This window comes from Astatotilapia calliptera, chromosome 16, assembly GCF_900246225.1.
Source record: "Astatotilapia calliptera chromosome 16, fAstCal1.2, whole genome shotgun sequence".
NCBI lineage: Eukaryota > Metazoa > Chordata > Actinopteri > Cichliformes > Cichlidae > Astatotilapia > Astatotilapia calliptera.
The window spans coordinates 21,693,531-21,711,481 of NC_039317.1; the positions used below are offsets into that span (position 1 = coordinate 21,693,531).

The following is a 17,951-nucleotide window of genomic DNA, read 5'->3' on the forward strand; positions in this document are numbered from 1 at the left end:
TTTCAATTGTTCAATCAAGCTGCACAGCTGCCCTGACAAGCCGGATAATTGCTCACCCTTTGTCTACCCAGCTTCCCTGGAGTTGTTCTCTTTTGTCAAAAAAAAAATTAACCAAGGCAATTTTCTGAAGTAGCAACTTTAAAATACTTTGAGTATTTTTGATGCTATTTCTACTCCACCGCATTACAGCTAAACGTATTATACTTTTTATTCTGCTGCATTTGTTGGTAGTTAGTGACTGCTTTTTCTTAGATTTAAATTACTACCCAGTAGAATAAAAAGTATAAAGGTCCGAAGGAGCTGCATTAAAGAAAGTAATGAGAGAGGAACTTTGTATGTGAGGGTGGTGCAGGACATCTAACAGCGAGATAGTGGTGAGGTGTGTGGTAGGAGTGAGGAAAAGGAGAGCCTGGAGAGGTGGAGGTATGCACTGAAGTGATGAGGAAGTAGAAGCAAGACTGATGAATGGCTTGGATGTGGTGCCAGTGCCAAAAAGACGTGTCGGAGCTGAAGATGTTAAATTTTCATTGGGAGTGACCAAGATAGACAGAATTAGAAGTGAGTTTATCAGAGGGACAGGCCAGGTCGAGCGGTTTGAAGGCAAAGTTAGAGGGAGAAAATGTTGAGATGGCTTGGACATGTGCAGGGTAGGGAAAGTTGATATATTAGAAAAAGATGCCAGAAAGGAGGAGAAGAGGAAGAGCACAGCAGAGAATCATGGATGTAGTGTAGGAGGACACGCAGAGGGTTTGTGTGACAGAGGAAGGTGGGATAGGCCCTATCCCATCTTACATCTCCCACCGCTTACATCTCACCCTATCAGATAGGGTGAGATGTAAGCGGACGATCAGCTGATCTCCCTAAAGGGGGCAGCTTAAAGAAGAAGAAAAAGAAACTACCCAGTAGTATAGTGTAATTCGAATGTGTCATCTTTAATGTCAAACTACCAGGAAAATCTTTGGCTCACTCTGAATAACATCTGTATGTTATTTTGTTTAATTATTACAAATATTAATAAATCATCGTGTGCTCTGGGATTTGTGATGGAAGTGGTTGATGGATTGGGGGTTTTTTTTCTTCCACTTGGGAACCAAATGAATAATTGATTATTTTTTTTAAAGAAAACAGATTAAGACAGTCGTGCTACTTTTTCTTAAGATTCTCATTATAATTTGTCTTTCACAACTTGGTTTGAACATTTGTTTTATGCATCTTTTTATTGCTATACTGCTTAAAATCAGACGCATTTTTAAATTTGTCATCTAACCCTGCACCTCCCCCTTTTCCTTGTTCATACTTGATGATTTGCAATATTGTATCCTCTTTCACCCTATTTATCCATGCCACACAACTACACCATTTACCTGAGATATTACTAATCATTTCTGCTAAATTATTTGTGCTGTGTGATATTTCTGCTAAATTTGTGCTGTGTGATAACTGGATTCTTTTAATAATTAAAGGGAATCCACAACTTTAGTTTCGCCTCTTTTTGCCAGGTGTAAAGGCAGAAAACACCTACCCCCTTAAAATAAGATAAAACAAACACCGGTGTCACCTTTAACTTAACGTCTCCTTGTATCCCTGAAACAAATAAGGAAGCATATTTGTCTCCGTCCACAGTTGTAGTAATGAGTTGGCTGCTTGCATCACTGTGCGGTGGTGACGTGTGGCGTCTGGGAGCTGTCCCAGGAATTATGGTGCTGAAGCTGCAGCACCAGTTCAGCAGCCAATGATCACAGGAGAATCCGGGGCTACGGATGCTTTCACCCGGAGCAGGACAGTCCGACCATCGCGTTGGATTTAAACGGACGGATTTAAACCCTCCTGCTTGCTTGGAAATTCGATAATTAGGGATGTAAACCTCACTGAGACTTGCCAGCGACCTGCAGTCTGGCTGAAAATCTATGGGGGGGAAAAAAAAAAACGAGACTGTGAGTCGTGTAGAAATCGGTGTAGCTCGCCAGGTAAGACAGATTTTTTCGCTTCCCTAACATGGCACGCCATCGATCGACTTAACGTGGTGTGAAAAGCTTACAGGACGTCGACAGCTCCACCGGTTTTAAAGCGTGGCTTTCGTTGTTGTGGCTGGATTTTATTTTTAATTTCTAATTTTAAGATTGAGCGCTGACATTTTGTTCTCTATCTCAGTTCTTTGAACCAAAGGCAGATTTAAATCTTGGTCTCTGCACACGTCGCGAATCCGGAGGGAGAAGCCCGTCGAGATAGTTTATGTTGTAGAGAACAGGCAGACTATTAAGGCCATGAAATGACAGTGGACACTGAGTGAGCGGGCCATAACCTTATTACTTGAATGCATATTCCTATCAGTCTCATATTTGACTTTCCTCTAATAGCCGTTTCATTCATTGAACTTAGGCTAATGGCTTCAGACACTTGTTTGCATAGGAGGGATTTTTTTGCATTTTATATCCACACCCTCGTGGGAAGACAATAAAAAGCACCCAACCTAAATAAAGTGGATTTAAAAAGAAAAGAAAAAATCTTAAAAGGCTGCTTTGAAACCAAACAAGCGCTGGAAGACGCACCTCAGCCCCCACTATCCCATCCCACCACATATGAAGAAGTGTTTGCTTATGACGGGGACGCATAGAGTACATACTGTTTTCTTCCATCACCTTTGGATGGTACTGTGAGTTTCTGGCCGGAGACAGCCTGATGCTGCGCAGACAGGGCATGCTGAAGAGCCGCTGTTGCGTCCTGCTTGGTGACCTGAGGGTGCTCCTGCTCGGGCCACCGGCGCCGCCGACAACGCTTCCTCCGCTGACCCCCATGAGCGGCCAGGCTTCGGAAAGCCATGAAACAAGCGTCACCGTCCCCGAGAACAACAACACGTTAACGCGGAGCCACCAGCACCCCGGGGACCGAACTGCCCAGCCTGCTGCGGGAGCCACCGAGCCACCGGGTGCAGAGCGGCCGGTGGCGGGCTGGGTCGATGCTGCAGAGCTGTCGGCGGCCCTGCGCGGCTGCAGCAGCTCCTCCGATGACTGCTCAAAGGGCAAACTGGAGGAGAGGTTCTCTCTCACAAGCTACACGGAAAGTGGCTTCAGGACGCCTGTGTGCAGGATCTGCTTCCAGGGACCAGAGCATGTAAGTGAAGGAAAAATGTCCACCTGCATGTTTAAATTAGATTAATGCCATGCAATGTCAGCCTCATCCATCAATTAATAATAACTCACCCACACCTGCTCTCCTGGGGTTTGTAACACAATGCAATCTGGTGCTGCTGCTCTCGGAGGAGCATAGGTTAACTGTAGCAACAAGTCCTTCCGCCGAGTGGCCGGATCAGGTGTTGGAAATGTTGCACATTTTGCAGACTTTTCATTAGATGAGGGTGCACTGCTCAGGTTTTATTTATACAGTGAAGAAGAAAAACACTAGTAGTGTCTTGTTAGGGCAGCCAGCAGTGTTGGTGGTCTACAACTCAGCATGAGTCGCATTACAGTAACTCATCAGTTGCAGTTTGGCTGGTGCAGCACAATTGAGCCTTGTTCTAGCTACAAGATTTTCCTGAAAGGTGTTCTTTGGTCTGTTTTTATTGCCAACTTTGTGGTAAAGAGTATAAAAGAGACCTCGCATGATTATGCCAATATTTAAGGTTTAATGCTATTAACTATAATTACATGACACTTAGGTGCTTTTTTGTGTGGAAAATCGAGAATAGTGTAATCTTACTTTCAAAATTATTTAAGGAACGACCCCAATACTGGCAGCTGCAGGGCTAGAGAGCTCTCTGAGCATAGGGCCCCACTGCATCTTGCACTCATCCCATTGCATGGCTTGAAAAGACAGCTAAAGCTAGCAGTGGGAGGATAATGAAAGACCTTGTCCCAGTGGCTGACAAGTGTGGAGGATATGCAGGGATGCCGTAACAACTCATTATAGCCAAACACTGAATTCACATCGAGGCATTATATGCATGGAAAATAAAAAAAAAAATAAAAAATACCTCTCAGTCTGCCTCTCACGCACACCACCTGGAAACGGCAACATAATAATAACGTGCACAAAGCAGATGGAAGAGAGCCTTCAAGTTAATCACACCGCTTGCCTCCGCCTTTGGGGCCATATTGATGATAATGTCACAGTACATCAATCAGAAGAGGAAAATGTGAAAAGATGGCCACGAAGAAATAACATTAAATTATATCAGAGAGGCAGACACTTAGCAATTTGCAGGCACATTAGTTACACTGTTTGACAGAGCTTTTGAGAGCACGTTGACAAATATGTCACACCTCGCCTGTTGGTAGTGGAGGTAGAGAGGTTATAAAAAAAAAATCAAGAAGCAAGATAACCGAGGTGTAGAACATCATTTTTTTATCCGACAGTCTGCACTCACAGTTGCTTTTCCTTTAAGCGGAAGATTTACTGCATCATTTCATGGTCATTGCACAGTGTATAGCCTATGATCTTTCTGTATTTCATCAACTAATTACTCCAAGAGCAATTTTGTGCATCATTCCACCTCTGAGCTCAGACTTTGTAATTATTACTGACATGGGGTCTAGTTATGAGATTGGAAGACAAGGCTTCATCCTTGGGTTTTTTTTTTTTTCTCCCCAAACTCCATGGATAGTCAGCACATGCTGCACTGCATACAAAACACTGCCTTGAAAATTTGCAGTATTTCCCATGGCCTCCCCCAACACATCTCATTAATGCTTCCTTGAGACATTGCAGCAAGTCAATAGCACTTGATTTCATGCTGTCTTATCATTATGCAAGTTTTTATCTTTTGCCAGCTTTCCTCTTCTTGTTGTCTGAGTTGTTGGCTTGGGTGAAGTCCAGATATGGATCTGCTGAGGTGTAAATGGGTACAAGGAGAATGAGGCTCCATTTAAAAAAAGAGGGATGAGTGGACTTTCTGTGTATCGCTCTGTGATACAGGCAGTGGGGACATTAGTTATCCTCTATTCTTCCTTAGCCTTCAGGATGTCACATAGACCAAAGCAGCCAATATCTGATCTGACAACCCACCTCCAAAACACTTCCATCCCCAAGGCTGAGATAGGCAAGACAGAGTAAAGAAGGGAGTGAAAGACATCGCTTTCCTCAAGCATCCCACTAGAAAAGAGTCTTGAGTGCCTAGGAGAGGCAGCCATTGAAAAATGATTGCACTGTGATTTAATATGACACCAAACAATGTAATAAGTCCATGTAATCGGATACCTGTCAGAGTTATAAGTGCCGTTTTCCTTGAGGTGAGATTCACAACCAGAAGTACTTCTGGTTTTAAGGATTTCACATTTTCCTTTTAAATTCAGGGAGTTCTATAGGGAATTTCCAAAAATGTGGATTTTAAGAGGTACTGGTGATTGTAATGGTAACTTTTAAGGTATGCCATGAGACAATGCCTTTTAAAAAAAATCTCTCTGATATTACCTCCTCTCTGCAGTAACAAGAAACACTGAACACATAGTCTCGATAGCACAATTTACAGACTGGACTGTTTTGTAGAGTTGTTTTTCCTTTCTTGAATTTTATGGCCAGTTTGGTAAGGAAGAACCAAAGAATAACTCTTTCAGCTGACATATAAATTTATATATCAGCCTATTTTATCAGAATTGACTGGAAAATATAATCCACTCTGTAAGACACATACTGCGAACAATATAATGAAAAACGAAGCCAATATCAGATGAAACTGCATGAATTCATGTCTTTCACCTCTGCACCTCGGGTTATTCATCTTTTTCTTCTTCTTTTTTTCTAAACAGCTAACTTGAGACATACATACTGTATTTCAGCCCACTATTGCTTCCTTTTAGCTAAAGGTCACTGAGAAGCTTTACAGAGCGCTCTCGGTAGCTTGCTTTATTCAGGCTCCTGCTTTCAGACTTAATCTCGACCTCGTCACTCAAAGAATGTGCAGTTTTCAGGTCATAGATTTTCCCACGATACATTCGTGTTATGCACATACTTCAAAAAAGAAGTTTATTGTTTTTTTTAAGTAATGCAAAGGAAAAATTGTGGAATATTTTCCACGTACGAAGGTTACCGAAGTGCTCTTTGAGGCAATCCTCCTACTGTTGTCTTCACGTCAGTTGGATGTTGAAACTGTGCGGGTGCCTGTTGCTTGGGTAGAAATATGTGTTTGCTTTTTCTCCTGAGCACAGATAATGCACTTGCAGAGTGTGTTGTGTCTGAGGCACAACAAGAAGCCTCCAAGGGTCACGTCAGCGTCATTCTTTCTGTATGACCCCACAGTGCTGAAGTTTGCTCTGTTCCATCATATGTTGCTTGCCCGTTCGTTGGAAATGGGATATAAACAAGTTGCCAAAATGTTAGATTTTATTTATTCATTTATTTTTTTGGCATTGCTAAAGTCTGTTTTCAGAGGCTGTAAATTCATGAACATAAATTAGAAACCCTAGTTTCTCTTTTTATTCAATTACCTTTTAAAGAGTCATTAACCGCCACTGTAGGCCCGATGGTTCCCATAAAATCAGCACTCAGTGGAACATCCCTCTGCATATATTTTACGATCAGTCATCATAACTAAATAAACTTAAATATTATTGGCCTTCTGCCTCATTTTTCACTTATTGCTCTTATTTTCCTTGTAATTGGTTTAATATGGTTACGTTTATAGATGAAATTTTTTCCCGGCAGTTTTGCAGGTTCTTAAAGAAGAAAAGCCCGCGGACTGATTATTATTGGGCATCATTGTACAAATCCTCCTTCATTCTGCTTCTGTGCGAGCCAGATTATCATAGCACAGCTTTTCCTTGCTCAGAGTTAATGGAATTCACTTGCATTGATTCGAGACCCTTAAGAAAATGTGAATAGCCACCTCTAATTTATTTTTATGCCATTATATACATTGCGAGGGAATCCAATTTTCTAAGGAGAAAATGACTTGTAGGGAGGTGTTTTGGGAAAATGCAGCACAGAGATGTGAAATAACACAGCCATATCTTTTTAATATGTTGCTCCATTGTGTTGGGCTTCTTTTCACTGATTATTGCTGTTTGATCAACAAAAGGACATTTAGTTATCACTTTCTCCATGCGTGGGCTTTGGTGCCACGTTTGTTATCGGTCTCTCTTGCGCTCCCTCCAGCCTCTGTTGTATTGGAGTGATCTAGGTTTTGGCTCTTGGCTGCCATCAGGCCAGTCACAGTGAGTGGCCCGAGTCCCTCTGGACACGACAGAAGTGTTCTGGTCCTCCTGCCAATACACTCCCACCCTGGCCATCTGTAGATGGGCCTTTTCTCCCCTAACTCCCTGCTTTTTCCTCTCTTCTCTTCAACCAGGGTGCTGCTCCGTCTGTCAGAGGTGTCAGCTAAATAACAACGTGGAGAAATCATTTGGAAACTTGCTGCATTTTTTACTCTGTTCACTGCTTCGTACAATTTTTGCACTCAGGGTAGACATGGAGAGAAAATACTGAATTAAAAATACCTTAGAAATGCAGTGGCTCAGTTCAGAGAGTAAGGAAGGGGAGGGGTGTTGGGGATTTCTTTCAGCAGACAGCCGGCTAATTTCTTTTTGTTCATTCACTACAGGCTCTTTGTTCATTCTCATTAAGATTAAAATATCTGTACAAGAAGGTCTTGCTATGAATTTTATAGAGCCAAGTTTCTTAAGTGCAGGTCAGAACCTTAAAAAGGTGGCATGCCTACATCTTATGGGTCATCATCAATATCCAATATGACAAGATTAGTAATATATTTTAATGAGCTCAGAGCCTGGGGTGAGAGATTAGAAAACTCATCTGTTCCTCAGGCTAAATACGGCTTAAGAGGAATGTCTAGTGAAGAATATAGCTGAGCACATCTTGGTACAAAATGGAAAAAAAAACCCTGAGAGGTGTCAAATTTAGTGAACTTCATGGTTTCGCTGCATTTTAAGTATTTACGAGCCTTCTATATGACAGAGAGAGGGGAAGAAAAAAAAAAAGTAAATGCTTTGGTTTTCTGAAATCTTGTCACATCCAGCTGGATTGAAAACATGATGGAAACGGCTAAAAATAAGGCAGCTTGATCTCTGCTCCCTCACCTGACACCAGTGATGTTTTCATGTGGTTCACACGTCTGACCACCGAGCAGCCGTTCAGGGAGCGAAGGCAGACCTTTACTTCAGCTGCTTTAAGGTGGTAAAGTGAAGGTCATTTTTAAAAAAGGATATAAGAGCCACCTCTTTAAGATATAGTTCAGTGCCACCTAGAGTTTAATAAACCCGCAACACAAACATTTATTCGGCTGTCCGGTCACATTAATCATACAGTATGTGGCTGTCATCGTGCTGACAGAAGGGATTTGAAATGCCCTTTAACAACCTCAGTGACTAACAGTGCCTTCAAAAATGTCACTTTATGATGGACAGGATGTCAAGAAACCATCCTCTGATAACTAGACCAGATACTGGATCTAGCTCTGAACTGTTATGTGAATTGTAGAGAAATGTAGGTCGACCAGAACGAGTATTTTGAGCTTCTTTTGCATTTCTGTAAGTATAAAATAGTTAATGTCTATAGCAGCTCTACTGATGTCAAGAGCTGTGGTTTGTCTGCTCCCTTTGTGCTGTATGCTGCAGCTTTGTTAGGGTTTGCTCTTTCACAGGTGCTTCGGTGACTAATCCTCCACTTTCAGCGGTACTAGTAATCAAGCATTTTGCCTGTCAACTAGGTGTAAGGCAAAGCTTTCATTTCACACCTGATCTGTTGTTCTGCTGTAACAGGCATGCAAAGTGCTCTGCGTGTGTGTGTGCCTAGCAGTGCACAAAGAGCGCTCAGAAAATCAATAAGCCAACACAAAGAAGTGCAAGAAATATAAACACAGTGTAACGCACTTATTATTGTATGTAAAGGGGTTACGTCAAGAGGTAAATAAGATGGAGAGAAAGGGTCCGTCAGCTGGTATTTTTTCTGAATCATAAATCACTTCTTAGAGTGTACTCAACGAAGGTAGTATAAGGCCATAAAATGGTCATCTAAACAATGTTAACCAGCCCATTAAATCAAGTTATATTCAAACCAGAGCAGAACATTTATGCATTTACTTTGGCTGAATTATGAGAAGCTCTTGTCATGGTTAGCAGGGACTAACTTATTCTGCCTGTTTCCTGCAGGGGGAGCTCCTGAGCCCATGCCGGTGCAGCGGGTCAGTGCGCTGCACTCACCAGCCCTGCCTCATCAAATGGATCAGTGAGAGAGGCTCCTGGGCCTGTGAACTCTGCTACTACAAATATCAGGTCATTGCCATCAGCACCAAGAACCCCCTACAGGTGAGCTGTGGGTGTTAAGTTCACCAATTCAGAAATATCACTGTGTATTTACAGCTCGGAAATTATGACCAAGTTGTTTGTTTTTTGGTGATAATGGCAGTCTAACTGAACACTGCAAAATCTCAAATCATAGAACCTTTGTTATGTAATTAGGAGCATGACACCACTTATATGGAGTTACTTGTTTTCATGTCATATTTTGTTTGTTTTGTTTTGTTTTTTATTAAGAAAACACGCATTAACCGCAGCTCCAGCTGGTCTCTGATGACCAGCCAGTATATTTCTAGTACCAGTCCCAAGGCTAGATAAAGGGTTGGGGAGGGTTGCATCAGGAAGGGCATCTTTGCCAAATCAGACATGCAGCTCTTCAATAAGATTGGTCGAGATCCAGGTTAACGACCGCCACCGGTGCTGTTGAACAGCAGGGTGCGGGTGGAAACTGTGCCATTGTTGCAGGAGGTTGGGGAGGGAGAAATGAGGAAGGAAGGCAGTCATGTTCAGAGGATGTTTGGGGTGGACAAAGGATGTTAAATATGGAGCTGCCAAGCAGGAGGAAAAGAGGGAGGACATGCAGGGGGGACTGGTGTGACAGAAGAAGATGCTAGGGATAGGGTGTGATAGAGACAGATGATCCGCTGTGGCTACCTCTAAAGAGAGCAACCCAAAGAAGGAGAATCTAAACTGAGAAATTCAGGGTGGAAAAAAATGAAAGCATCTGAATTAAACAGGCCTTTCCCCTCTGATGTTTAGAACAGAAGGATTGCAGAAGCAGTTTCTTTTTCTGTGATTTGATGGGGTTATGAGAGGCCACAGATTTCTGTTTTCGAGGGTGAGAGCGATGTGTGACTTCGTCTTTTTGTTGAGTTCAGCCCGATTAACTTATAATCTGAATGTTTACATTAATTGGTTTATGATTAGCTTCTCAATTTTCTCCTAAGCTCTACCGCTAATCCTTCTACTTCTTCTGCTTCTTGCAGTGGCAGGCTATCTCTCTGACAGTGATAGAGAAGGTGCAGATAGCAGCAGCTATCTTGGGCTCCCTCTTCCTGATGGCCAGCATCTCTTGGCTGGTGTGGTCGTCTTTTAGCCCGTCAGCCCGCTGGCAGCGTCAAGATCTGCTTTTCCAGATCTGCTACGGCATGTATGGCTTCATGGATGTCGTCTGCATCGGTGAGGCGCTAAGCAGTTGCGATTTATCACTTTTCAAACTGAATGTAATATTTCTACGTCTTCTTTGAATGGGTTTGAGCATTTTACTACTGAAAATTATATTGAGTGTTTTTCACTCTGGTCACATTAATTCATGAGCATTCAACAGGCAAAAGTAAATGTCAAAAGTGCTCAGGAGAGTGGGTAATTATACATAACAGCTGCCTACAAATAACTGTAAATTCCACGGGCAGTTTCAGTGCAATTAATCCATACCACAAAGTCAGCTGCTTCATATCAATATTTGATTGCATTGTTTGGTCAATCTCTACGATTATTTGTTGTTGTCTTTATCGCTGTTTCTATATTCACAAGGCTGAGATGCTGCACCAAAGCTCACATCATAAATTAAACATGAACGCTGAATGTTCAAAATTCAGCTAAAGTGGCTTTCACTGCATACATTAAAATGCATTTCAGTCTATAATAAAAAGCTACGGAGCCAAATTCAGCCAAACGTTAAAGACCATTATGTGCTGTCATAACACAAGAGGGATTTTGTTCTTCTTTTATATATATATATATATATATATATATATATATATATATATTATATATATATATATATATATATATATATATATATATATATATATATATATATATATATATATATATATATATATAAAGATAGGTGCACCAAAGGATTTCTAACAGTTCCCTGCATTGGTGCGTGGGCGTCCAGATTGAAATGTATAGCATTTAAGCCTGCTGTCCTCCTGTGGCGCTCAGAGGCCCACATGTTTTGGACAACTGTGTGATGGCATCTCGCATTAAGGAGACTCTAAGTGCCACTGCAGTAGACAGCAGGGTGTAAGGAAGAGGTGATTGATTGTCTCCGGTTTGGTGCTGTGGAGGATTGACTGTGGAGTCATTAACGGTGCACTTTACAGAGATTAACTTGTCACCTGGTGGATGTTAAAGAGCAAAGACCTGACTTTCACTTATCCACAAAGTTAGAGAGGGAGAGGAGCAGAGTTGAGGAAAGCTGGCAGGATTTTATAAGTAAACTCCAGCTGCTGCAACTGTAGTCATTGGCTTGTTAAACAGCAATATTACATTACTGCTGTAATAAAGTAGTTGGCGAGCAACTAGCAGACTCCTTGAAGATCAATATGTAGTGGTAACACTTAATAATCTCCTACTTTCTCCTTTTTATAAGCAGCATTTAAGCAAGTAATGCCATTAAAATGCATTTAATGCCGTTACAAGGAGATTTAAAAGCATTCAAGTGTTTGAGTGCACAGTATTTTTAATTATTACAATACCTCCTATTTAGATATATTTTATTTAAAATATGTATTATTTTGTTACTAGAATTAGTTATATAAAATCATCATGTTTAAGTTGTTAACAAATACCTTGAACACTAAAAAAGGACTTTGCATGTAATGTTCCATGATGCAAACTATATTGTAGTGTTAAAAAACATGGTTATAAGTGCTAAATGTGGACTGATCCATACATGATGAATTTCCCTTTACATGCCTTTAAAATGGAAAACATGCAGTAAAATATTGGGGTCCAAACAACTTTGCTACAGATGGATTTCAATTTTCCAGATGCTGAGTTCAGTGAACATGAATCAATAAGCAATTTTGAATCTGAGATAAGCTGCTATCGAACGAGGCTGCAGAACGGATGCATTATTTTTTTTTAACCTAAATCCAAATCCAGTCCCTGCTTTTTCTAAGAAATAAAGATTTGATGTCTGGTTTGTGGCGCAGTACTTTAAAGATGAGTTGTTTTGTTCTGTTACTGCCAAAGCTAATACTTTCTTCACGCTTTACCACAGTGTGTCTACCAGTGTTCTGGGATGTAGTGTATCTCAAGACTGCAGCCCGACTGTGACATTGTCTAACTGGTGCTCTGATCTCCACAGCACTAATTGTCCACGAGGGACCTTCTGTGTTTCGCATCTTCCACCGCTGGCAGGCCGTGAACCAGCAGTGGAAGGTTCTGAACTATGATAAATCGATGGACAGCGACGACCTGAAGGACACTACTGTAGACAGGACTCTATCTCAGCCCACCCAGGGCTACCAGACTGGGATAGGAGTATCCACCTCCACCTCCTCGCTGATGGTGGTGGCCTCCACTGCCGCCGGCTCCACCTCCACGACCGTGGTGACGGCCGCCGGAGGAGTGGGAACACACGTGGACCCCAACAGCGGCAGCGCAGTGCCAGACCAACACTGTCCATACAACATCCTCCACCTGCTCAGCCACCTGAGGCAGCCGGAGGCCCGCAGCCAACCCAGCAATAGCACAAGAGAGCTGGTCATGAGGGTTACTACAGTCTGAAGAGTCAGTTGAGGCCTTATCTCACACGAAGGGGAGAGATTTTTGAACCAGCTGACAGCTGAAGAAAAGATCCTGTCTTAACTGCACTGGATTAATATCAACACAATCTTGTTTGTTTGAAAATGCATCTCTGATGTCCTTACATTGATTGAATAAAAGTCAAAGTTGTTTGATTTGCAGAATCGGTTGGAAAATGGTTATTTTGACAGATACGTTCAAAAATATGTGCTTGAATTGTTAATCTGTAGGGAAACCACGTACTGTGGTTTTTATACTTTTTTCTTAACAGCAGCTATAATTTCTTATTGGCAACCTGTCAAGCATCTCCAAAACAGCAGCAACCAAACGAAAAAGAAAGTTAACGGGTAGTGTGTTCACAGTGGGTGGGTTTTTGAGTATGCTGTACACTCTGCAATCATCTTCCACATGTAGGTCTGTATTGCTCATGAGTCAAAATAGGACACCAACCTACCTTGTGATGAGGTGGTTGCCCAGTGAATGCCATTCACATTCAGTGACCTATTGCAACCAGTTGTGGAAACCAGAGGTTAAGCGTGCAACACCCTCAAACTCTGTGCACAGTTGTCCACCAGGCTAAATGTGGGTGATTGCACAGGTTTCCTGGTGGACACTTGTGGCAACTTGTCTCCAAACAATTGCAGTTCAGCTCGGACCAACTGCATTTGCAATTATCTGACTATTTGTAGAGGAATTTCTTAGTTTCAGATCTGTGAGATTCTAGCAGGGCTCTGAATATAAGTAGTTAATGTGATTTTCTTTGTAGACAACAACAGATTTGTAATTTTACTTTTTTGTTGTTTTGAGTGTGATTTTTTCCTTTACTAGATAGTACAGTGAAGCAAGGAGCGAGAGTAGAGGAAGACGTGCAGCAAAGGACCTCAGGATAGCCTTGCAGGACATGGTCACTTGCTCGATCTGTAAATTAAACCAACACCACATTTTATGATTTTCACTGATTTGTCACAGTTAGTTGCTGTATTATCACAAAGAGTATGCATGTAATTACCAACCTTTGCACACTGACTCTGTCTTCTTGCCATTTCATCACTTTTATTTCACTGTCTGGTTGCTCCAAAGATGCAACTGTCTGTGAGCAGCCACAGACCTGGTCCTCATCTTTGAAGCAAGCTTTTCAAAGGCTCCTACACTGGTTTCCCTACTGTGACTGCAGATTGAATTTAGATTTTATTTAACCAAAGAAAATATTTTGAATGTTTAGATCTGCATCCAAATCTTAAAGTACTCAAATTCAGATATGGAGTAGTTCAAAAGGAATCGGTACATCACTCCATGGTGTCCTTTTCTTCCATACATCACACTAAGATCACATTTAACCAATTTAGAAAAGCAAAAGTTTTGATCTATAGTCTGTTTAGGAACAACACATAGACTGAGACTTCATAACATGCCGCGCAGCAGCTTAGTCAGTGTTTTAAGAATATCATATGTATTCTGCGTGATCTGCAACAGTCATAAAAGTGAGGGAATCACATTTCTAAATCTCATATGCAGGTCTAACCTACTTATGTCATAAACCGTCATGTTTGTAACACTACAGAGAGATGCTAGTGTTGAATTTAGACTTCTTCGTCCATGTTGTGTGATCAGAGAGAATATTACAGTAATATTACAGTAGGTGTGATGTGCACATCGCTATGTGGCCTGATGTAAATCACAGGCAAGATGTAGTGCAGTAAACAAGTTGCCTAAAACCATTTGTAAACATTTTTTCAGGGTTTTCCCCCCCACTACATCAAAGAAGGCTTGATGGATTTTGGGGCTTTTTTTTTTTAAGAAAACAAAAACAGCTTTTTTTCTTAGTAATGTCTTTGATGGGCATTTCGTCTGTCACTTTCAATGTGATTTTTGTTGATTGCAGGAAGGCTATTTTTTGCAGCATAGTTTGCCAGGATGCATAAAATGGGGGCATGTGGCTGAACAATAGAAGAAATCTCTTTTAAAGGAAGTCACCAGCTAGTTTGTTTAATTGCTTCAGCCAGTGTCTGTATTCACAGAAACGCGTTTCTGCTACAAAGCAGTGGTGTCACTTACAGTCCATTAGGCCCACATTCAGGCTCACATTCGGCTCACAAAGCCGGTAATTTCCTCCGTCTCCTGGCTCTCGGATTCTGATGTGCTCTTTGATATTTCTTTCCAGGTCTTGTTTCATGTCCATGAAAGATCAGTTTTTATCTCAGGGGGCAATGCTAAATCATGTTGTAGGAGGGGAGAAACACTGTTAAAAACATCTTCATAGCAGGGGGTGATGGAGGTTGGGAAGGGAACATTCCCCCCCCACAAGGAAAGACACAAGACCACGAGATACTACACAGTGAAGACGCTGTGCTTTATTGCACAATTTCTGATTTGGATGAAAACAACAATTTTTTTAAAAATGGATGCTAATTTTATCCATTAGAAGCAAAACCCGAAAGCAGATCATAGTGTGAAGCATTTCTCAGGAGCTCTGCCTCTGGTGCCTTTCAGCATTTTCCAACATGATTTACATTAAATCACGCCATTAGCTTTAAAGCGCATCAAATCGAAAAGATATTTAAATGATGCTGGTGCTTAATGTCAAGCACTCTGTTCTTGCAAGTCTTTGCAGGGAATCAGTGCCATAATTTAAACCTGCCATATCAATATATATCCCTGTTTGCTTTGATATTTGCATCTTCACAAACTCAACTTTCTGCTTCCTCTTTAGCCTTTCGTATTTTTATCAATTAACCTCTACTGTGCTGGATCTGCTGTTTCACCATCCCCTCCTCGTAATTAAATACAGGAGTACAGTATATGCAGAGAATCAGGTAGCGTCGTGATTTTCTGCTGAATTATTTAAGCCGTGAAGCGCTGATATCAATGGGTGGGAGCGGCTGTATAGAAACCACTTGCAAGGAGCTGGGAGGTTGCACAGAGTTCACCGTGATTCTGCTCGTCTCCGTTCTCTTCACACCTTGTCTCTTTGAATTCACAGATGCGCAGACCTAGCTTTGATATGACACAAGGGGAAAAAAACAACCAGATGCATAGGATTTTAAAAAAATATTCTTTAGATATAAAATGGTGCTGCATATTTAAATTCATTTCATATATTTGCTTCGGGGTCATCTCACTTACTTTTAATGGATTGTTTTCAGTATAAATATCTCTGCTCTTAAGTGCATCTCCTTAAACATGCAAAACACTTGCGAGGTTGCTTCAAGCCCCTTTTCCATTATGGTTCTCGGGTTTCAATAGTCCCTGTATACCCTGCACACTGCTTTCCCAGTACACATAATTGCATTTTGCTATTTGTATGCTACAAATGAGTCCAAACTGAAACTAAGGCTGAACTTCTGAAATCGTGAAAAACTCAATTATGCTGCATCTATCAGATTTTCAATCCAATTTGAAAGCCCCCAGTACTTGTGCTATTTGAGGAGACTTGAAGGTGCGAAATATCAGCAGGGCTGCCGTTCTTCTGGTTGGTGATGATGTTCATTTCCAGAACACTGACCCAGAACTATTTTTGCAGACTGTAGGTGTTTAAAAACATATTCTGGTGCACTTGCAAAGGTTCGGCGTCCTATGAACCTTTTGAAACTGAATAAATTGCATACAGCTAATGTGCTATTCATACGAGTTGTCTGAAGTCTGAATCACTCGGGAAGAAAGCCCTGCATTCACTGCAACTTCTTCTGATCCTGAAAATGAAAAGAAGCATTTTGAATAGCTGGGTTTTTCTTTTTGTCAGGTGAGATGAAATGATGGGTATTATTGGGAAGCCCTAGAAGCAGCAGCGGTCAGCAACAAATTGCAGGAGAGCAGCTTTCACAGTTCTAGACACATTCTTCTTGTTTTTCAATGCAATGATACGCTTTACACCTGTCCTCCGTCGGCTTATTCGTGTTCAGATTTAGAGGCTGGTGGAGGCTGATAAGGCATTTGCTGAGAGATTTTCAGAAAAAAAAACTCAGACATATAGTCAATTTATAGTTATAGTTCAGAGCACACTTGCACACAAAGGAAGAAACTCCAAACAGGAAACCAAGAGCTGAGAGTCACACCGAGGATAGTTACTGTGAAATGTCAGAAATACTACTCCAGGGCCATGCACTTTAACTATGTTAAAAAACACACACACATAAAAAGATTATTGCTTTATCTTCAATCTTCCATTATGTTTAAATAGACTTTTACAAGAGTGGAACCAATTGAAAAGATGAAAGCCGTTCTGTACTTTACTTGTCAGAAATCATCATCTTGCAATAGGAAAGATTAGCAGTGACATGCGTTCCCCTCTCGGCGGCTAATGGGCAGACTGCTTCTGACGACTTGTAGAGCCTTTTACTGAACATCCAGTGTGATGTTTTTACCAAAGTGGCAAAATATGATTTATGGGCAGAGATTTGAACCTTCAGCATTGACGTGTGTGACGCAATCAGCGCTGTCGGCTGTAACACGTGTTGTGATCACGCTACACAGTTTCTGAACTCACTAGTGCTGATGACTCAGGATGTAATCCCTTCCACAGAACAACTGCTTTCTCCTTATAGAATCTCACTAGACTTTAAGAGTTAAATGACATATCCATAGCTTTAATATAGTAGACTTTGCAGTCTCTGAATGGCATTGCTGGGATTTTTAAAATATTAAAGGCATAATTTATTCAAGCTCAACACTTAACCACGGGAAGTTTGATAACTTGAAGCTTAAATGAAGTTAAAAAGCACATATACAGCACACATAATATCCACACCAAAAACCACTGTTGTCTTTTAAGGTAAAAGAAAAGTCATTTTAATCATGTCCTTCAATTAAAGTGTTTCCGAGGTTTTAACTTTCTGAAAATGATTTGATGGTCAAGGAGGACATTTAAAAGAAGTCTTTGGAAATGCAGCTAACAGGGAGAGGTACACAGGTAAGATGGAAATTTACACTCACCAGACATTAGGTGCACCTTGCTGGTACTGGGATGAAGCCCTTTCGTTTTCATAACTGTCTTAATTCTTTGTGGCATACAGCCACATGGCCTATATTGACAGATTTGTCTGGTGCTCTTGGTCAGCAACAATACTCTGGTAGGCTGTGCTAAGGAGTCCAAAGTGTGCCAAGAAAACATCTCCTACACCATTACACCACCTGTCTAAACAGCTGATACAAGGCAGGATGGATTCATGCTTT

The 17,951-nt window shown here is 41.3% G+C and overlaps 1 protein-coding gene across 1 annotated transcript; it reads left to right on the forward strand.

Moving 5' to 3' along the window:
- The first annotated feature begins 1,625 nt into the window (after positions 1–1,625).
- marchf4b (membrane associated ring-CH-type finger 4b) lies at positions 1,626–12,946 on the forward strand. Its single transcript, XM_026145845.1, has 4 exons — positions 1,626–3,111; positions 9,096–9,251; positions 10,229–10,421; positions 12,343–12,946. The coding sequence occupies exons 1-4, from the start codon at positions 2,680–2,682 to the stop codon at positions 12,762–12,764; spliced, it is 1,203 nt and encodes a 400-aa protein (XP_026001630.1). The 5' UTR covers positions 1,626–2,679; the 3' UTR covers positions 12,765–12,946.
- Positions 12,947–17,951: the final 5,005 nt, after the last annotated feature.